At 45.5% G+C, this 22,463-nt stretch overlaps 1 protein-coding gene across 2 annotated transcripts in view; it reads left to right on the top strand.

Annotated features, from left to right (window-relative positions):
* ADAMTSL3 (ADAMTS like 3) overlaps positions 1-22,463 on the top strand; it is a 357,638-nt gene that overhangs the window by 34,877 nt on the left and 300,298 nt on the right. For both annotated transcript variants that reach the window (XM_021098873.2, XM_021098874.2), the window contains exon 3: positions 21,018-21,137. In XM_021098873.2, coding sequence (XP_020954532.1) covers positions 21,018-21,137 — 120 coding nt within the window. The remainder of the gene's footprint in view (positions 1-21,017; positions 21,138-22,463) is intronic.

Raw genomic sequence — 22,463 nt, 5'->3', positions numbered from 1 at the left:
AAAAACTCCCCAAAAAACCAAAAAAACCCTCATATACGTATAAATATATTTCATATTTCATTCTGTATAGTTGCTATATCAGAATCATTCAGGGTCATGCAATCCCACAGCCATCTAAAGCCACCTGTCCCTCTGGCAAAGGGTAGGTTCTGGGGCTGGCAGGCAGGTCTGCAGAGAGGATTCAGGCTCTCCCAGCTCATGATGCCGACTGAAAGGTAGCTCAGAGCCGTTCTCCCTCTGGAAGAGAATAGGGCTGGGGGCCAAAGAGGTTTTCCCTTGGTGCCTTGATAGGTCCCTCAGGGGCATTGACTGTGCCTTCTCCCTGCCATGATGGGCTGGGAGCCCCTTTGTTCTAGCAGAGTTAAGCCCCAAAGTGTATACAAAAGAGTACAAAAGCAGCACATGTAAGGGAACTCAGCCGTCAGAAAGAGAAAAACAGGCAGCCCGCCCATCTCAGACCTCTCTGATTTTGAACTCTGATAGGGCGTTTTCTCCAGAATAGAACTGCTCTGGAGGCGACAGAAAGAAACTGGAAAACCACAAACTAAAAAAGTATGTAAGGAGATTCCACTACAACCCAAACAGCTTTCCTCAACTGAAAACAAAGGAGATTTTCAAAGTAAAAAAAAAAAAAAATGCAGTGGATGAGTTGAAGGGCATCCAAGTGGAGGAAATACCATCTACAGCAGTGGAAAAACCACAGAGTGTAAATGAATCATGAGGGAAAAGCTGAGGGACTTGGAGAACAGATTGAGGAGACCTGGTATCCAAACAATAGCAATAGCAGGAGAAAAAGCAATGGGTAGAGAAGAGGCAACAATGAAACGACTCTTAGCAGAAGGAGTAGTTGAGTCTGGACCATGAATGAAGAAAGACTTAAGTCTGGACCATCCCCCTGGGCTACAGGCAGGACCAGTGAAAAGAGACACAAATGGAGACATGTACATCTTCCAGTAAAATTTCTGACTCCTAAGAGTGAAGATTAAAAGATGTTTGTGGTTGCCACATTATATGATTTAAAATATCTGGCTTTTAACAAAAACTGGAGAAACACTAAGAAACAGGAAGATGTGGCCCCCCACACACAAAGAGAACATAGTCGGAAGAAACCGTTTGAGGAAGCCAGATGTTAGGCTTCTTCAACAGGTGCTTTATTTTTTTCTTTTTAGATGATTGAATTTTATGTTTTCTTCCAGTTTTATTGAGCTAGCATTGACATACAACACTGTGTAAGTTTAAGGTATATGACCTAATGATTTGACTTAAATACATCATGAAATGATTATCGCAATAGGTTCAGGGGTCATCCATCATCTCATATAGATACAACATTAAATAAATAGAAAAAAAATTTTATCCTTGTGAGATCTCTTAGGGTTTACTCGCTTAACAAGTTGCATGTATACTGTACAATGCTGTTAATTGTATTCATTACATTGTATGTTACATCCCTGGTATTTGTTTATCTTATAGCTGGAGGTTTTGACTGTCTCCATTCAGTTCTCTCTCTCTCCCACCCCTCCACTTTTTTTAAAAATGATTTTTATTTTCTCCATTATAGCTGGTTTACAGTGTTCTGTCAATTTTCTACTGTACAGCATGGTGACCCAGTCACACGTACATATATACATTCTTTTTCTCACATTATCCTCCATCATGCTCCATCAGAAGTCACTGGATATAGTTCCCTGTGCTGTACAACAGGATCTTATTGCTTATCCACTCCAACATCAATAGTTTGCATCTACTAACCCCAGATTCCCAGTCCATCCTACTCCCTTCCCCTCCTTCTTGGCAACCGCAAGTCTGTTTTCCAAGTCCATGAGTTTCTTTTCCATGGAAAGGTTCATATGTCCTGTATATTAGATTACAGATATAAGTGATATCATATGGTATTTGTCTTTTTCTGTCTGTGTCACTTAGTATGAGAGTCTCTAGTTCCATCCATGTTGCTGCAAATGGCATTATTATTTTTTGCCATTTCTTGGGCCTCTCCCGTGGCATATGGAGGTTCCCAGGCTAGGGGTTGCATCGGAGCTGTAGCCACCGGCCTACACCAGAGCCACAGCAATGTGGGATCCAAGCTTCGTCTGCAACCTACACCACAGCTCACGGCAATGCCGGATCCTTAACCCACTGAGCAAGGCCAGGGATCAAACCCGAAACCTCATGGTTTGTAGTTGGATTCGCTAACCACTGAGCCACGACGGGAACTCCCAAGTGGCATTATTTTGTTCTTTTTTATGGCTGAGTAGTATTCCATTGTGTACATATACCACACCTTCTTAATCCATTCATCTGTCAATGGACATTTAGGTTGTTTCCATGTCTTGGCTGTTGTGAATAGTGCTGCAGTGAACATGCAGGTGCATGTGTCTTTTTCAAGGAAAGTTTTGTCAAGATCTATGCCCAAGAGTGCCACCCCTCCACTTTTGGTGACTATAAATCTAATCTCTTTTTCTATGGGTTTATTTGTTTTTCCAGTATAATGGACCTATAGCACTATGGTAGTTCCTGATGCACAACATCGTAGTTCAATATTTCTGTACATTTCCAAATGATCACCATGATTAAGCCTAGCTATTGTCTGCCACCCCAGATACATTAAATCTGCTGTTATAAATATGTTCCAAATTTCCAGATGAAAGATAAAGTTATTTACAGTGGGAAAGCAATCAGAATGATATTGGACTTTTCTTTCACTAGTCTTTCTTTTTTAAAATTAAAGTTTGGTTGGTTTACAGTGTTGTTTTTAGCAATTCTTGATTCTAGGTGGAATTTTATACACACAGACACATATATACACACATGTATATATGTATATATACACACACGTACAAATACACAGTCACCCACGCATATATTTATATACACACATATATATATTTTAACATTTACATGGTTTTAGCCATAAGGAATTGATTTTGATGCATTGATTAAGGAGGGATATGTTTGCCCCTTTTCTTCCTAGTTTACCTATTGTCCTGAAGAATTTATTGACCACTCTACCACTTTCCCATTGATCTAAAAGGCTGTGTTTATCTAGTGTTAAATATAAACATACATGTACTTACAGGTCTGACTTAAAACATCTTATTTTTGGGAGCTCCTGTTGTGGCTCAGTGGGTTAAGGACCTGACATTGTCTCTGTAAGGATATGGGTTTGATCCCTAGCCTCACTCAGTGAGTTAAGGATCCAACACTCCTGCATGCTGTGGTGTAGTTTGCACATGCACCTAGGATCTGGCATTGCTGTGGCTGTGGTGTAGGCTGGCAGCTGCAGCTCTGATTTGACCCCTAGCCTGGGGTCACAGGTACAGCCATAAAAAGAAAAACAAAAACCATTTAATTATTATAATTTATCTTATTATAATTATTTTGCCTATATGTGCATATTTTAATTTTTATAACATTATGTAATTATTTTATTATGATGAGTATTTTGTTCCTAGGCAGTAATTTATGTAACATGATGCTTAAGGGAAGGTGGCCATATGCAGGGGTGTAGAGCCCACCTTGCTCGGCCATACGTGAGGTGGCCCAGCAGTGCTGAACGCCTGGGTTCATCCACGCACCGTGGAGCTTATGAAATGAAAGTTGTCAGAACCCCTGCAGCCTCTTGTGTGTCCCTCATTTACTGTACCCTCCTTTCTGCTCAGAGGGCACCCACAGAAAAAGGTGGATTTTGTGCCTGTACTTCCTTGAGCCACTTAAGTATGTATCCCAAAATAGCATATTATGTGGTGCTAGCCTTTTCTACATTTTAGATGAATGAAATCATACTGTGTCTATTCTGCTCCGTGTTATGGTTTAAAATTTCATCTCTGTTGATGTGTGAAGCTGAGATCATTCGTTTTCCCTGCTCTGTTGTGTTCTAGGGTATAAATATACCACCATTTATTGATCCATCCTCCTGCTGATAGTTTTTTTTTTTTTTTAACGAGGTTAGATTTATTTTGCTTATATCTTATTTAGGAGGTTTGCATTCATTTCAAGAGTGAGATTGATATGTGATTTCTTTCTTGCATTGTTCTTGTCTGGTTTTGTTATCAAGGTTATAACCTCCTAAAATGAATTACTGGGTATTCCTTTCTTCATTGGGAAGAGTTTTTTTTAGGATTGGAATTCTTTACACTTTGAATGTCTTGGAGAGCTCACTCCCAAACCTTCTGGATCTGTTTTCTTCAGGAGACATATGTTAAATACTGATTCTCTTTCTTTAATAATTAAAAGATCACTGAGAGGTTTTTTTGAGCCCATTTCGATTATTTAGAATTTTTTTCTAAAACTTTTAAATTTCTCCCAGTATTTCAGAAATACTGACATAACTACTTTCTTTTGTTATTATTATTTTTAATGATTTTTATTTTTTCCTCTATAGCTGGTTGACAGTGTGCTGTCCATTTTATACAGGACAGCAAAGAGACCCAAGCATTCTTTTCTTTCCTTTTCTTTTCCTTCTTTCTTTTTTTTTGTCTTTTTGTCGTCTAGGGCTGCACGAGCAGCACAAGGAGATTCCCAGGCTAGGGGTCAAATCAGACCTACCGCTGCTGGCCTACACCACAGCCACAGCAATGCGGAATCTGAGCCACGTCTGTGACTTACACAACAGCTCACGACAACACCAGATCCTTAACCCAGTGATCAAAGCCAGGGATTGAACCTGCATCCTCATGGATGCTAGTTGGGTTCGCCAACCACTGAGCCATGACGGGAACTCCCAGGCATTGTTTTCTTTTTTTTCTTTTTTCAGTTTATATCTTGAAGTTGAAGTTTATTTTATTCTTTTTATTACTCAATGAATTTTTTACATTTGTAGTTGTGCAATGATCATCACAATCCAATTTTATAGGATGTCCATCCCACAACTCCAGCGCATCCCCCCACCCCCCAAACTGTCTCCTTTGGAGACCATAAGTTTTTCAAAGTCTGTGAGTCAGTATCTGTTCTGCAAAGAAGTTCAGTCTGCCCTTTTTTCAGATTCCACATCAGTGACAGCATTTGGTGATGGTGTCTCATTGTATGGCTGACTTCACTTAGCATGATAATTTCTAGGTCCATCCATGTTGCCAAAAATGCCAGTATTTCATTCCTTTTAATGGCTGAGTAATATTCTATTGTGTATATGTACCACATCTTCTTGATCCACTCCTCTGTTGATGGACATTTAGGTTGTTTCCATGTCTTGGCTATTGCAAATAGTGCTGCAGTGAACTTTGGAGTACATGTGTCTTTGCGAGTCATGGTTTTCTCTGGATAGACGCCCAGGAGTGGGATTGTTGGATCAAATGGTAGTTCTATTTTTAGTTTTCTGAGGCATCTCCGTACTGTTTACTACAGTGGTTGCACCAATTTACAATCCCACCAACAGTGTGATAGGGTTCCTTTTTATCCACACACTCTCCAGCACTTCTTGTTTGTAGACTTTTTGATGATGGCCATTCTGGCTGGTGGAAGGTGGTACCTCATAGTGGTTTTGATTTGCATTTCTCTAATAATGAGTGATATTGAACATCTTTTCATGTGTTTTTTGGTCATCTGTATGTCTTCTTTAGAGAATTGTCTGTTTAGATCTTCTGCCCATTTTTTGATGGGGTTGTTTGTTTTTTTGGTATGGAGCTGCAGAAGGTGTTTATAAATTTTGGAGATTGATCCCTTGTCAGTTGATTCATTTGCAAAGATTTTTCTCCCATTCTGTGGGTTGTCTTTTTGTGTTGTTTAGGGTTTCCTTTGCTGTGCAGAAACTTTTAAGTTTGATTAGGTCCCATTTGTTTATTTTTGTTTTTACCGTCATTACTCTAAGAGGTGGATCTGAGAAGATGTTGCTGTCGTTTATGTCAGAGAGTGTTTGGCCTATGCTTTCCTCTAAGAGTTTGATAGTGTCTGGTCTTATATCTAGGTCTTTAATCCATTTTGAATTTATTTTTATGTATGGTGTTAGAAAGTGTTCTAATTTCATTCTTTTCCATGTGGCTGTCCAGTTTTCCCAGTACCACTTATTGAACAGGCTGTCTTTTCTCTGTTGTATATTCTTGCCTCCTTTGTCATAGATTAGTTGGATGTAGGTATGTGGGTTTAATTCTGGGCTTTCTGTCCTGTTCCACTGATCTACATTTCTGTCTTTATGCCAGTACCATATGGTTTTGATGACTGTAGCTTTGTAGTATAGTCTGAAGTCCAGGAGCCTGATTCCTCTAGCTCCACTTTTCTTTTTCAGGATGTCCTTGGCTATTCTGGGTCTTTTGTGCTTCCACACAAACTTTAAAATATTTTGTTCGAGTTCTGTGAAAAATGTCCTTGGTAGTTTGATAGGGATTGCATTGAATCTGTAGATTGCCTTAGGTAGTATAGTAATTTAAGTTAATATTACCAGGCATTGTTTTCTTAACTTGAGTTCTGCGATACATTATTTCACTGTGGTTCATTTTCCTTTCTCTCTGCTCATTGCCACCATCATTTCTCTCCTGGAATATTATGTCTCCTCAGTGGTCTCCTTGCCTTCTGCCTCACTCCTGGCTCCAGATTCCTCTCCATAGCAGTAGTTTCACGTCTCGACTTAGGTTCCCTCCAGAGTTTCCTAGGGATGAATGCTGGCTTCATGCTCTGCCTCCCCAGACCCCCTTGGAGATCCAGCCTGCCTGCCTGTCCAGCTCCTCACCACTTCGCTCCCACGCCACGCTCCAGCTACGGAGCTCTTCCTCCAGCCTGCCCTTGTGTGTGAGTCCCCTGTTGTGCTGGAAGGCTCTTTTCGTCCACCCTTTCTCCATTTCCCTGACCAATTCCTCCTTGTTCTTTACATCTTGACTGGGTGGCCACTGTCCCTGTGATGCACTCTGTGAACATTATTCCACCCTCTGCTGCCTTGAGCCCCCACAGCATCTGGTCCTCCCCTCTCTTGGCTAGCGCTCATCTCATGGCTTCGAACTGCCTGTGGGCTGATTGGTTTCTCAGTCCACACCCGACCCTAAACAGCGAGCTCCCCAAGAGCATGCACTGTCTCTTTTGTCAGTCTCGTGGTATTCAATATGGGCTGGTGTTCATGTGGACATTAAAAACTTATTAGTAGCTCGGTGGAAACAAATCTGACTAGCATCCTTGAGGATGCAGGTTCAATCTCTGGCCTCGCTCAGTGGGTTAAGGATCCAGCATTGCTGTGAGCTGTGGTGTAGGTTGCAGATGTGGCTTGGATCCTGTGTTGCTCTGGCTGTGGCGTAGGCCAGCAGCTATAGCTCCGATTGGACCCCTAGCCTGGGAACCTCCCTATGCCACAAAGACAAAAAACAAACAAACAAACAAAACAACAACAACAACAACAAAAATCTTGTTTGGGGAACTTTGTCATAACAGCAATCATAAAAATCTACAGCTTCTTACAAATTAAGTCATTACAATTACACTACCATATGCATTAGTTTATTAAATAGTCATAGCGGTTTTGGTAGAGGTTTTGAGCCCCATTTCCCAAATGAGGAAACTGAGCTTTTGCAGCACAAGCACCCACCTCATCAAAATACACCAGCTCCCTCTCTCAGGAGGCCCCCCTTTCCCCATCTGTGCTGGGGCTGGGGAGAAGGCAGTGGTTAAAGTCTTCCACGTTGACTCTTTTATCCTGAAGTTATTCTGTGTTTTTTTTCTGTTAACACTGGGCTTTATGTGCAGCTGTGTCTGAGGGGCCGTTGGGTCAGTGAAGGTGGGGGAGGTCACTGTGCAGGTCTCTGCTGGGTCTCCTTTGGGTTTAAGAAAATGCAATGACTCTCATTACAAAGGATACCAGGGTTTTACCCTTTGACTGCTAAGTATTATTCTGCTCAGAAGACTTTTTCTAAATTTATACCAGCAGTATTAAATTTGGCGATATGAAAATACATTAAAGAAACAGAGTCCCTGTCCCTTATCTTTTTGCATGGATTTCCTCCTGCCATGGGGCATTTTGGGAGCTCACCTGGCCCTGTGATCTCCCCTGTTGACCGACGTGGTGAGTGAGCTGCACAGACATGAAGGAGCATCCCGGGAGCCACCGAGTTTCTTGCGGAGGTGGACTGGGCCCCCGGCTCCCAGCCGAAAGTCTGGTCCCCTTTCTAAACTCGAGCATCCATCACCAATTTTAACAGGTGTTCAGTGTCTCTCCGTTTGTTTGGCGTCTGAGTGTGATTTGCCATGTATCCGGTACCGTTAGTAAAACTAATCCTCTGTTTATTCAGGGTTGAAAACTAAGTGACGTTTTCATGTCAAACAAATATGGAATGATGTGATTGTGTTTGAAGCATGCAAAAGAAAATCACTTCTCATGCCATATGTCATTAAGAAACTAAAATTACACCTTGAAAATATATCAGCTTTCAATCCGTAAACCTGTGTCTCACTCAACAGTCGGCGTGGATCTAAGACTGTAGATGGCCTTTTTCCTTTAAAAAAACAAAAAACAAAAAACAGAAGACAGTCTGTAACAATTTCTTCTTCCAATTTATGTGTCTGATGTAGCTTTGTTACCATTGAATTATAGGGGTTAACATTAGGATCTTGGAGTTCCTGTTGTGGTGTGGCAGAAATGAATCCAACTAGGAACTATGAGGTTGCGGGTTCGATTCCTGGCCTTGCTCAGTGGGTTAAGGATCTGGCGTTGCCATGCACTGTGGTGTAGGTTGCAGATGCAGCTGGGATCTGGCATTGCTGTGGTTGTGGTGTAGGCTGGCAGCTGTAAGCACCGATTTGACCCCTAGCCTGGGAACCTCCATATGCCTCGGATGGGGCCCAAAAAAGACAAAAAGACAAAAAGACAAAAAAAAAAAAAAAAAAAGGACAAGTCTGAGGCAAGTCTACGAAGACTGTGGTATCAGATTGCAGGGAGCGAGACACGTGGCTTAGGAAAATCAGAGATGCTTAACTGGGAGCCTCTATATGCTGTGGGTATGGCCAAAAAGGAAAAAAAAAAGTATCTAAATTTTATAAAAGCATCACCTTTTCGTTTTTTAAGAAGTCTTTAACATTTTACACTGAACCCCCAGGGTTTTTTTTTTGTAGTTTATGGAAATTAGAGTGATGGCATATTTATCCACAGGGAGCAAAGACATCCTGACGGTAAATCACTCTCTTCCTTTGACTGCTGAGTATTGTTCTGCTCGGGAGACTTTTTCTAAAAGTCTTCCTATCATCTTGCTTGTTTAAGGATTCGGAACGTCAGGAGCATCCAAACAGCAACTTTGGCAGCTCTGCTGACGTGCTAGTGCCGAAGACTTCCTGCCCCGCTAGGCTTAGAAAAACAAACCGGCTTAGGATGAATATAAATGTTTTGCGGAGTCTGTGCAAACAGCCTATTTCTGTCTTCTTCTTCTTCTTCTCTTGGAAGGCTGCATTTTGAAAGCCTGTAGGATTTCAGCCACACAGACGAACTGTTTCCTGAAAGAAAGCAAGCCGTGAGGGTGAGAAAGGCCTTGAATAAACATGTGTCCCCGACGTGTTTCTGGACTGTGTCAGGTTGGGTCGTGTCTCATTGCCAAGTCGGGTAACACTTTTTTTCTTTTCCTTCCTTTCCTTTTCTTCCTTCCTTCCTTTCTTTCTTTTCCCTTTTTCTCCTTCCTCCCTCCCTCCCGTCTTCTCTTCCTTCACTACTGAGTTAATACCAATTCCTGTATGAGGACATGTGCAGATTTACCTGATACTCGGTAATGGGCTCTGCCATTGGCAGTGAAGACACCGTGCCCACATAACCAATCTGTTGTCCAGTGCTGGTGTTTTCTGCACGCTTGGGCCCGTGTGTGTGTGTGTTATCAGGGCCTGGGAGGGTGAGCTGTGGCCCCCTTGGAGCCAGATGTGTTGGAACAGCCAGGATGGAGCGCTGGGGCCTGGCCTGGCTGGAGTTGGAAGGCTGTGGGGGGAGGCAGGCACTTGGACCGAGGAGCAGAGGGTCACAACGCTGCTGTAGGTAGAAGCAGATGACTCCAGAGCCCTGGCAGAGCCCAGCCAGGTTCCTAGAGAGAGTCGGCATTTTGAAACCTCCAAGGAAAAGGGCAGGCTCCAACTTGTCAGTTTAGAAAAACAGAAAATAAAAAGCGATCCCCTAAGGAACCCTGACTTTCCCTACGCCGACTGCTCTACTTAAAACTGTAATTCGTACCCTACCCCAGGCACTTTCAACCTCTTTTTCCTATATGACACTATTCAGTTTACTTACATATTATGTTTATTTTTTTCTCTTTCCCTAATTAGAATATAAGCTCCTTGAGAAAAGTGATTCTTTTTTTTTCTGCGGTTATTTACTTTTATTTTAATGTTATTTTATTTTATTTCATTTTATTTTATTTTTTCTTTTTCTTTTAATTGTTATTTCCCCAATACAATTTTTTTCTACGGTACAGCAAGGTGACCCAGTTACACAACACATGTATAGATTCTTTTTTCTCACATTATCATGGTCCATCATAAGTGACTAGACATAGTTCCCAGGGCCACACAGCAGGATCTCATTGCTCATCCATTCCAAAGGCAATAGTCTGTATCTATTAACCCCAAGCTGCCCATCCGCCCCACTCCCTCCCCCTCGCCCTCGGAAACCACAAGTCTAGAGAAAAGTGAGTCTTGTCTGTCTTGTTGACTGATGAATTTTCCATGTCAAAAACAGCCCAGGTGCCTAGTAGGTGCTTAACAAGCACACGTTGACTGGATGACTGAACCCCTGGGAGCCCCCAGAGGCACTTGGCCATTCAGAATGCTTTGGGGAATTCCTCCCTCTACCCCTTGGATAAAATAAAATATTTATTTGTGCTCGACTTAAAAGGCAAAGATGCCTTTTCCCTGTCAGAGAGGTAGTCGTGTGTTCTCGGTGAAGAGGCTATGGGAAAATGCATACTTCCCTTTAGGATCAAGGTGCAGATTCCACAGATCGGACCTGGAGAGAATGTTCCTCTGGAAACACTGAGTCCGTGTCAGGGAGAGGAAGTGATGTCCAGGAGAGAATTGTAGAGATGCCCCCAAACCCCCCGCTTGTCCATGGCACTTTCCAAGTAGTTCTCACACACAGCACCCGCACCAACGGCAGTCGCTCACTGTCCTCAGGTAGGCAGTGACCATCCCCGTCCCTGCTGACTGTTTTGGTGGGAAGAGCGATGCCCCTCACCAGTGTGACTGGACCAGGAGGAGGGGAAGGATATTGGGAGAAGGAAAGAGCGGGGTAGGGAATTGACAATTACTTTAGATTTTTTTTTTTTTTTTTGCTTTTTAGGGCCATGCCCTCAGCATATGGAAGTTCCCAGGCTAGGGGTCTAATTGGAGCTACAGCTGCCAGCCTACACCACAGCCACAGCCACAGCCACACCAGATCCGAGCTGTGTCTGCGACCTACACCACAGCTCACCACGACACCGGATCCTTAACCCACTGAGCGAGGCCAGGGATCGAACCCGAGTCCTCATGCGTACTAGTTGGATTTGTTTCTGCTGAGCCATGAGGGGAGCTCCCCATAGTCTAGTTTGTAAGTAACCGCTTGTGAAAGGCCGACGTGTTATTCAGCCAGAGCGTTCAGGACTACTCAGACCATCAGTCATGCTGGGCTCTGTCACTTTTCCTAGGAAATAAAATTAATTATCGAACGTTTCCTTTGCCCAAAGCCCAGCGCTGTGGCCGAAAGAGTTCAGAGATGTAGAGAAAGTGTTGTGACTTCATTTTCAGGTTTTCTCCTTTCGGGGAACTGAAAGGTGAACTCTGTTCCAGCAAGATCTTTTCACTGATTACTCTTGGCCTTGCTTGCTAGGGTTGAGTAAAGATGTGTGTGTGTGTGTGTGTGTGTGTGTTTAGGAGGAAGGAAGGAGAAAGAGAGAAAATTTGAGAGAGAACACGTTAGTGGCAGATGCAAGAGCAAGGCTGTGAATGACATTTATTGGATGCAAAGTCCAGTTGCTAAAGAGAGTCTTAATAGGATATATTTAAATTCAAGAAAGGACCTTCTCCATGGAACAGCTGCTTCTAGGCATGCGCACCCATGAGGCAGAGCCCCCCTCACAGCACTTGGGGCCATCCAGCAGGCTCTGCTGCTCACATTTCTTCTGAAAATGTGATGTGGAGTGAAGTAGAAGTTTAAAACAACCTGGTGCTTTGGTTGAGATGTAATCATACTCAGACATTTGTTCAAATGTTAGGTCTTTCAACGCAACAAGATCAAGAGAATGTATTAATCAGTTGGTAGTAAATAGAGAAGATGAATCTTTTTTTTTTTTCCCTTTTTTTCGGCTGCCCCTGTGGCATATGGAAGTTCCGAGGCCAGGGGTTGAATCTGAGCCACTGCAGCGGCAACCCCAGGTCCTTAAGCCCACTGTGGGTGAGCCAGGCATCAAACCTCCACCTCTGCAGCAGCCCGGGCTGCTGCAGTCAGATTCTTAACCCGCTCTGCTATGGTGGAAACTCTGAGAAGATGAGTCTTTTAAGGCCTAGCATTTTTTTTAAAAGAGTCAGGAAAAAAATGTGAAAGCTTATTTTCTCTCAGCCCACCTTTTCAACCTTGGCAAAGTAAATATATTTTATATTTGATCAGGAAGTTTGGGGACACCCAAGACTTTGTCTTTGAATGACAGCATCCTAGTTGAAAAACCAAAATGGGAGTTCCCATCGTGGCACAGCAGAAACGAATCTGACTAGGAACCATGAAGTTGCGGGTTCGATCCCTGGCCTTGTTCAGTGGGTTAAGGATCTGGCATTGCCGTGAGCTGTGGTATAGGCCAGCAGCTACAGCTCCGATTATACCCCTACCCTGGGAACCTCTCTAAAAAGACAAAACTAACAAACAAACAAACAGAACCCAAAAATGGTCCAGAACCCTTCTTTTTCAGTCTTCATTCAAAATGCATACCAGGCTTCTTGGAACAAAAATGGGCCTGTTATGCTGAATTTAAATAATATTAGTTAACTTTGTTTTTCCCCTCTTGGGCCTTGGAAGTTACAAACTATAAAGTCCCATGTGCAATCCAGGCCAGCAAGAACGACCCCCAGAGACCCTCCAGAGGAAGTATTCCTTGCAGACTGTGCTTAGAGCCTAGGCATTTCCTGTTTCACTTGGAACACACACTTTCAGACTCACCAGATACTATCATTTAAAAGGACCTTCGACCTGCAGGAATGGTCCGAGTCTCCCATCCTAATGCAGAACTTCCCCCTGCAGATCTTGGTCGCCATTAATTGAGATTGACTTCTTGTGCGTTCATATGCCTGACAGTGACCTTAACCTCCCTCTGCGAAGCCCTGGTGTCACAGGGGAAGACTTTTTCAATAGTGGCTCAGGGCTGTGCCTTCTTAGCCTTTAGCTTTTCTCCGGACCTATAAAGATCCATTGGAATCTCAGTTCCCTCAATCCAGCATCTTACTTCCATGTGTCGTCTGTGTCACTGCAGATTTGAAGAATCTGTTGGGGTGTTTCTTGAATCCCCGGTGGCCAACTTGGCAATGTCTGAAATGAGGAAACTCTAAGTGGGCAAAGTCCCTGACAGGCTAGAGATGGGCTTTTCTTGGCCTGGTAAAGAGCCCAGTTCTCAGCCTTGTTCCAGCTTAGAGGTGGTGGCAGTAATGAGGAGGAAGAGAGCATGCCGCTCAAATTTGTGTTGACGTGAAGTGGGGAGAGACCGGTGCATAAATTGGCAGGTGGAGTCAGGTTCCAAAAAATTTTGACAGGCAGGACTGATGAGCCAAATCTAGAGAGGCTGATTATGCAGCAGAGATTAACACAACGTTGTAGATCAACAATACTTCAATTAAATTTTCAAAAATGAAAAAAAAAATATAAGGAGCATATGAATGACTGGGAATGATACAGTCTTGCTCTTGGTCCCGAGTACAGACATAACTTAACAATGGCATGTAGAAGAGATACTTAGTGGCCTTCATTGACTGCAGTTCTGTGGCGCTCGGTGGTGCAGTGTTTGGCTGTGTTATGGGCTCTGGGGAGAGATGAATGTCCCACCTATAGTGCTCAGACCAAGCTGGGAGAAGGGTTGAAACTGACTTGTTGAAATTCGGTGGTATCTAAAATATGGCACAAACGAACCTATCTACGAAACAGAAACAGACTCACAGACATAGAGAACAGACTGGTTGCCAAGGGGGATGGAGGAGGGAGTGGGATGGATGGGGTGAGTTTGGATTTAGTCAATGAGAACTATTACATTTAGGATGGATAAGCAATGAGGTCCTGCTGTACAGCACAGGGAACTATATTCAGTGTCTTGAGGTAGAACATGATGGAAGATAGTATGAGAAAAAGGAGGTATATGTGTGTGTGTGTGTGTGTGTGTGTGTGCATGACTCGGTCACTATGCTGTGCAGCAGCAATTGGCACAAGACTGTAAATCAGCTGTTCTTTAATTAAAAAAAGAAATTCAATGGGAATCACATTGCATTCTTTTTCACAGTGACTCCTTTACTTTGGGGTCCCATTCTGTAGTGTAGGAATACCCACTTCTCCTCCCCTTGTCTCTTCTTGCATCATGACAGCCAAGCCTTTTGCTAAGTGGGCGTTCCTTCTCCTTTGCCGGGGGGGTAGATGTGGGTGAGGACACTGAAATCTTGTCCTTGAATCTCCATCCCATACTTACTTCCTCCCCTTCAGCTGGACACGGGGGCAGAGACAGCTGCATCCTCAGGTCTCAGATTCCAGGTCCCTGGAGGGGCCGTCTGGATTCTTCCTGACCCCATCCCCGGTGCCTCGGCAGCTGTGGACAGTGGCCGGTGGGATGGAGCAGTTCGGCAGTTTCTCTCCTCCGCCCTGGATCTGCGCCCTGGGAAGCTTGCACACTTCCTGGTCCAGCCTCCCTCCCCGCCTCCCCTTCAGCTCTTGCCACTTAAGCTTCCTGACCTCTTCAGGCACCCTGTCCTCTGAGGAGCCACCTGCCACCGGGTCTCCCTGACATTTAGGAGGTCACGCCCCCTGTGGGGAGAGCGTCAGGGCGTGTTCTTTCATGCTTTCTGAAGCCAGGAGTGAACTTTGCCATTTCTTCCAGAGGAAGGTCCAGTTTTTCGAAGACCTTTTTCCACTGAGGGAGGTAGGGAGGTGGAACCGGGGTGAACTGTCACTCAACAGCTGGGAGTCTGCGTGTCCCTCGTTAAATTTCCTGACCTCCCGTGTCTTGCTTTCTTCTGGTGTGAAATGGGGCTGATGGGGAAAGCCAGGGCAGGCAGTATTCACAGATCCTCGCTCACAGCAGATGCTCAGGAGACTCGAGGTGCCTTCGTTCCCAGCATCTCTTCAAAGGCCCTGAGGTTTCTGCGTGGGACTGTTGGATGCTGCATCCAACGAAGTCCTGCTCCAAGGGAGGGGTTGGGATTCGATTGTCTCTAAAATTCCTTGCAGTTCTGTAGCTCTCTGACCCAGATGTTTGTCCCTTCCTGCTCTGTTCACACTCTAGAGTTCAACCTAGTATGTGTGTGTTTGTGGGGGGAGGGGGAGACAGGGTAAAGGCTATGGGGGAGGATGACAGAGGATAGGGCTGTTGGCCAGAGTTCCTCGTACCCACCTTGGGGAGCAATGGGCCGCTTCGGACTCATGTGGTATCTACGAACTTGCTAGAGTCTGACAGACCCCTGTTACCCTGGGAGGGAGGAAGCTCTCTGTCACTGAAGGTATTCAAGTAGAGGCTGCAGGGCGTCTGGCAGGATTGCAGAGGTTGACAGCCTGTATTAGATGACTGAGACGGCCCCTTCCAGTCCTGGGCTTTCATTATCACGGAGGACAGCTCTTTACACTTCAGTCACGCATGGTGGTGCACCCCAGCTGCTGTGGAGAGAAAGGCCTGGATTGCACCAGGCTGTAGCATCAACTCTCAAATGACTGAAAATTTACTCTGGGCTAAGGATCTTGATCAAAAGAGGCGAATGTCAAGGAATGACAAGGAGTGTGATGTAGACATGGAGAGAATCTGGTTCAGCCCAGGGACCTGTAGCCCTCAACGCCCGCAGGAGAATCAGGGTTGCTGAGGAAGTGGGCCCTCTGCTACCTGGCTCGGGTAGTGCAGGCCACCAGTCACTCTCATGGCCCTGCGCCAGGCAGAATGCCCTGGGGAGTGCAGACATGATGGAGACACAGTGCTCAGCCTTAGGGAGCTTCTTCCAAAATGCTGCACTGAAACGCCCCAGGGGAGAGGAAAAGCCGGGGACAGTAAAACAAAATGTAGGGAAAACATACCTCATTTTACCCAATCCGAATTTAAGCAGAGGGAACAAAGAGTTCATTGCCTCTTATGAAGTGTTTGGAGTTGTTTTAATAGGACAGAAGCACAACACACAAATCACCTTCTGACTAGAGAGGCTGAGAACAATCCCCTCCCTCACCACAGAAGGCAGTCATTTGGGAGAAAATTTATTAGCACGGTGTTTCAGCAGGAGGGCTGCTGCAGAGGAGCCCAGGAAAGAGAGCCCACTTGGAGGTGAGAAAGCTGGATGGGGTGTGTGTATATAAGTGATAGGGACAAATGGATGATCCTGGGGCCAGGCACCCCTGGGACCTAGTGGAAGTGTATCCAGGGAGTAAGCACAGGGAGATAGATGGAGGCTCAAAGTCTGCTAGGGAGCATGGTCTGATGAAGGCTTCTGTGGACCAAGGCCTCACATCTTAACAAGAGCCAGACCCTCCATGTGCAGCTTGGATCCCATGCCTCTTCCTTCTCAAGGGCTTTGCACCTGTAGGTACCTCTTCCGTCTACTCCCTTGTCTCTCTTACTCTTGGATGATTCCGTAACCAAACAGGCTCTAGTATCTCCTCTCTTTAAAAATTCGACCTGCAGAGTTCCCTTCGTGGCTCAGTGCTTAAGAAACCTGACTAGGAGCCATGAGGATGTGGGTTCGATCCCTGGCCTTGCTCAGTGGGTTGAGGAGCCATCATTGCCATGTGCTGGGGTTATAGGTCGCTGACTTGGCTTGGATCTGGTGTTGCTGTGGCTGTGGTGTAGGCTGGTGGCTGCAGCTCTGATTCAACCCCTAGCCTGGGAACCTCCATGTGCCATGGGTGCAGCCCTAAAAAAAATAAAAAATTAAAAAAATTAAAAATTCGACCTGCAATTCCATATTCCGCTCCAGCTTTGCCCCTTTCGGAGTCTCTTGTCAGTCTCTGCTTCCTCTTCTCCCATCCGTTCCTCAAACCCATGACAGCCCTGCCACTTCACTGTAACTGGTCTTGTCAAGGTCAACAGTGACCTCCTTGCTGCCACGTCCAATGGACAGTGTCTGGCCTCATCCTGGTCCCTTAGCAGCCTTCAAGACACTTGACCACTCCGATTCGGAATCCTTCCATCACCTCATGTTTGTCCTTTTCTCTCCTTAATTCCACTCTAATTGATGATCCTTTCTAGACTCTTTTGCTTGCTCCTCCTCTTCTACTCACTTTCAGATAGTAGAATTATTGAGAGCTCCAGACAAAGCCCTCTCGTCTGCCAAACTCCTTCTCTAGGGAGGATCCTTTCCCAAATGATGCTGTGAAGATACGTGTGTGTGAAGTGAAAACGATGGCTTCCAAATTTCTATCCTCAGCCTTCGACCTCCCTTATGGGCTCCAGACGTGCATAGTGCACAGCCAGCTCGAGCTTTCCGCATGGATGGATGTCTCACACACATCTCAGACTTGACCCAAACAGAGCTATGGACTCTCTGCCACTGTCCCCCAGAAGATCTGTTCCTGCCTCAGGGCTACTCACCCACTGAATCTTCTGTAGCCTGTCGGTGCTCAAGCCCTGACCCCGGAAGTCAGCTTTCTTTCCTCCCTTTTTCTCACCCATAAGAAAGCAACTTCCCGTCTGTCCATTGCTCCCTTTCACCACTGCCAGCATCCCCAGTTGGAGGAATCATTCCTCCTGACCTGACTGGGGCAACAGTCTCATAACTGGTCTTCACAATGCCATTTGGCCCCCTTCTGACCCATTCTGTTACTGAAATACTCTTCTGTGGTTCTCCCCCGCCCTGCCATGGTCCAGAAGGCTTTGAATGTCCCAGGTCTTCCGTCCTCTCTTGTCTCCATTTCATGTCACTGTCTGCCTTGTCCACACTGGATCCAGCTGCACTGCGCTCCTTTCTCATCTGCCGTCCCACTGACCTGCTTCCCACCTTAAGGCTTTTGTACTTGTTCTTCTTTTGGTCAGGAAGGCTCATCCTTGGCTCCTGGCATGACTGGTTCCTTCTTACCTATTAGGTATTAGCTTAAATGTGACCTTCTCAGGGATGTTTTCCTGATTTTATTATCTAAATGGAACCCTCAACTTTACTTTCATATCCCCCTGTTTGTTTCCTTTAGAGCACTTAGAACTTCAGTGTTCTCATTTATGGGTTGACTTCCTTATTTTATTCTTCCATGAGAAGAGGAACCTTATCTTTCTTCCATGTCATTGTATCCGTAGCACTTAGAGTAGTTCCAGGCATATAGTAGGTGCTCGATAAATCACTGTTGCGTGCATGGTCAACTAAAGATAACCATCATACTGGGAGGCCCTGTGTATTTGGGGAGCTCATTTCAGGTGCTGATCCTAGGCTGCTCCCAGCCTCTACTCTTTGGTAAATGGATCTGTCCCTGCCTTTGATTCCAGCCCTGGCTCTTGCTCTGTGGTGCTTTTCAAGCTTCTTTACCCTGGGAACCTTAGTTTACTCATTCTTTTCTTTTCTTTCTTTCTTTCTTTTCTTTTTTTTTTTTTTTTTTTTTTTTTTTGCTTTTTAGGGCTGCACCATGGCATGTGGAAGTTCCCAGGCTAGGGGTCCAATTGGAACTACAGCTGCTGACCTATGCCACAGCCTCAGCAACTCGGGATCCGAGCCACATCTGTGACCTACACCACAGCTCACAGCAACATTGAATCCTTAACCCAATGAGCAAGCCAGGGATTGAACCCACATCCTCCTGGATACTAGTCGGGTTCTTAACCCACTGAGCCACAATGGGAACTCCCTCATCTCACTTTTTTGAAGCCTGATAATACAGTGCAAAGGTTAGAACAGCAGCTCACAAAACAGAAGGTAATTATCTACAGCTAAAATCAAGTCATAAATGTCTGCTTTTTTTTCCCACACTGATGAATACTGAGGAACAACAGGCCTTAATACTGGGAAGACTTTGTTTTTTCTGACATTTCACATGGAGGAGCTCCCTAGAGCATCGCTGGAGTGTGTGAGAATCCTGTTGTCTCTGTGGGAGCTGTGGCAGTAGCTCCCCTTCTTTTTCCTTCCCAGGTCAGTTAGAACAATCTCCAGCAGTCATAAAAAGCTGGATGGCCAAGTCTGACAGACATATTCTATTCCCTCGTCAGACTCCCTCCCAGGCTCTGAACATTTTGGCCCTGCCGCGGACCCCAGGGTGACCCACTAACTTCAGGAGCGGAGCCCCCCTGACAGGAAGGCAACATAACAGAGAAAACTCCACAGAACACCCAGCGGTGACAGACCCATGGCAAGTGTGGCTTCACTGCATGACAGATAGCACATTTACAGGTCTTTTTCCTGTTTTCCCTGCTTCAGATAAGAGTCACCTGGCCTCAAGCAAGCCCCCCTGAAGGAGGGCAGTGCAGGTCTGGGGCTATGTGGCTCTGGGAAGGTTCCTGTCGCTTGCTGGGTGCTGAAGCCCTCATGTGAATGCAATTGAATAAGAAAAAAATCTTGAAATTCTTTCAGGAGTGTAGGGCGAACCAGAACTCAACTTGATCTGCTTTATTTGCCTTGACAAAGCTATCACATCTTGATTTCTTTTTTTAAATTTTTTTGTCTTTTTAGGGCTGTACTGGAGGCATATGGAGGATCCCAGACTAGGGGTCTAATTGGAGCTGCAGCTGCCGGCCTACACCACAGCCACAGCAACACCAGATCCGGGCCGTGTTTGTGACCTACATAGCTCATGGCAATGCCGGATCCTTCACCCACTGATTGAGGCCAGGGATCGACCCTGCAACCATGGTTCCTAGTCGGATTCGTTTCCACTGTGCCACCACGGGAACTCCAATTTCTTTTTTTTAAGTGTAGCATTCAGATGGATGTTTTTGCTTTAACCAGAGTTCCTGCTGCAGTTTGGGATTGTGACTTTTGGGGGAGCAAAGGTGTTAGAGGGGTACTTTTACCCCCACTCCTGCTGTTTGCCAAAAGTGATTTCCTCCAAGTAACACCTGCGGCCTCACTCTGTTTCTTGCACACTCCTTCCTGAGCAGGGGAGTGAGCTTCCCTGTTGGGGGCATAGTCGTAGGACCCATGGTTTTTGGATCATGTGGGGCTAAGCATTGGGGGTTCCATCTCCTTCATCTCTTTCCTTCTTGAGCCAGTCAAGGCAGTGATCCCGGTAAGTAATCTCCATGCTCCAGCTGCTCTAGGATGGGAATGTGGCAAGAGTTGGTGGCATTGGGACATTGCGTCCAAGCCATGTTCTCCAACAGGGTCCTTCCTGGCTCCCCTCAACCCCAACAACTGGCATTTATGTCTACGGATTCAGATGCCAGGGTATGACTTTCTCTTAAACCCGGTGGAGTCTTTCTGCAAAAATCCACGTTTATTTCATCTTGGATTTTTATATAAACCTACAAAGCATTTTGAGAAAAAAAGACTCAAAGAAAATTCATCAGAACCATTAAAAAGGGGTTATTATGCGTTGGAGTGTTTATTTTCTTTTGCACTCATCTGTATTTTTCAAAGTTTCTGCAGTGACGTGCATTTCTGTTACCGTATAGAAAAAAAATAAGTTTTCACTCCTGTACCAAACAGTCAAAAACAAAAAGCCAAAAAGGGTAAAGAAAGAACACTCTAGAAACCATGGATTTGCACCCACAGAACTTGAGCAGGTTAACCACACTGTGGCTGTGTTGCTGGATGGTTGTGGGGAGGAGGAAGGAACAGGTGTCAGGGCTTAAATACCATGTGGGCCGATTTGAGGTGGCCCAGCGTGATGGCCTGGCCTGGCAGCACCTCAGCACGCTTACCTGGTGTGTTTGGTGAGTGGATTCTCTAGGACTCACCCTTTTCAGAGACCACCTGTCAGGGGCTCCTTCCTGGGGCCTTATTTGTAACCAAGCCCTCTTGCCTTTCAGACCACAGCAGAGAAGTCTCCCGGAGCCTATTTCCTGCCTGAGTTTGCACTCTCCCCTCAGGGAAGTTTCCTGGAAGATACAACAGGGGAGCAGTTCCTCACGTATCGCTATGATGACCAGGTGAGAACCCCATTCTAGAGCCTGCTTTTGGCTTTGCCATTTGCCAATGGGCGGGAAGCAGTTTCTCAAAGAGAACTGCAAAAGAATTGCCTTTCCTCCTGGGCACAGCGAGTGCAGCGGACCTTGCACAACAGGAAGGACCCCCCCCCCAGACCTCTGGGCTGCCCATGCCTGCACGTGGCTTCCTTCACCGTCCTGGTTCTTGCTCCGCCTGGGGCATTGATCTGAATTGTTCATTTAAATGGTAATTTAAATGTTGCAGCTATCCCCACATTCATTCATTTTAGCTATTGCCAAACTCATCAGGTGATTCTGGAATCATCCAAGTTCTCTTTTTTGAATAAGCTTTGCCTTCTTTTTTTTTTTTTTTTTTGTCTTTTTAGGGCCGCACCCATGGCATATGGAGGTTCCCAGACTAGGAGTCTAATCAGCTGTAGCTGCTGGCTGACACCACAGCCACAGCAACGCCAGATCCAAGCCTTATCTGAAACATACACCACAGCTCACGGCAACGCTGGATCCTTAACTCCCTGAGCGAGGCCAGGGATTGAACCTGCAACCACATGGTTCCTAGTAGGATTCGTTAACCACTGAGCCACGACAGGAACTCCTAAGCTTTGCCTTCTTAACTCTTCATTCCTTTTACCAGCATCAATACGTTTCTTTCCCAAGCCTATTTTCCAGAAGCGGAAGACATGTGCATGGCGCTGTGTGAGTGTACGTGTGTGCCATGTGCACATGCGTGTGTGTTTGAATCACTGCACGAACCCTGACTGGAGGACAAGGCTGGGCTTGGCTGAGATGCAGAAACTGCACCCTTGGGGCTATGACTCACTTCCAGTCTCGATTTATGTTGATGTTAAAGATTATATATGTCATTGAAATTGCTCACAAGTCGTCGAAAACAGAGAATGTCCGTCTTGACACATGCAGAGGCTTCTAGCTGATGGTGTCTGAACTTTCAACTCAGTGGAGCAAACCAGGTGGGGTTTAAGGTGATGAGGGCCTTTGATGGATCTGGCAGACTTGGGCACCTACGGGGCCAAGTGTGGGTGAGAACGGGGCAAGAATATCTTCTCACAGGACATGATGGGGTAGAGGAAGATGGCACAGTGTCCAAGGTCCATTGTGCTATCTTTTGTGTTTGTGTGTGTGTGTATGTCTTTTTAGGGCTGTACCACAGCATATGAAAATTCCCTGGCTAGGGGTCAAATTGAAACTGCAGCTGACAGCCTACACCACAGCCACAGCAACTTGGGATCTGAGCCATGTCAGCGACCTACACCGCAGCTCACCTCAACACTGGATCCCCAACCCACTGAGCGA

The sequence above is a fragment of the Sus scrofa genome, chromosome 7, assembly GCF_054392235.1.
Source record: "Sus scrofa isolate SSC_HxYL_T2T_F1_AM1 chromosome 7, Sscrofa_HxYL_maternal_Yorkshire_Landrace_v2.0, whole genome shotgun sequence".
NCBI classification, from domain to species: Eukaryota; Metazoa; Chordata; class Mammalia; order Artiodactyla; family Suidae; genus Sus; species Sus scrofa.
Note: the sequence above shows the minus strand (reverse complement) of the source record. Positions and strands in the feature narration are given on the sequence as shown.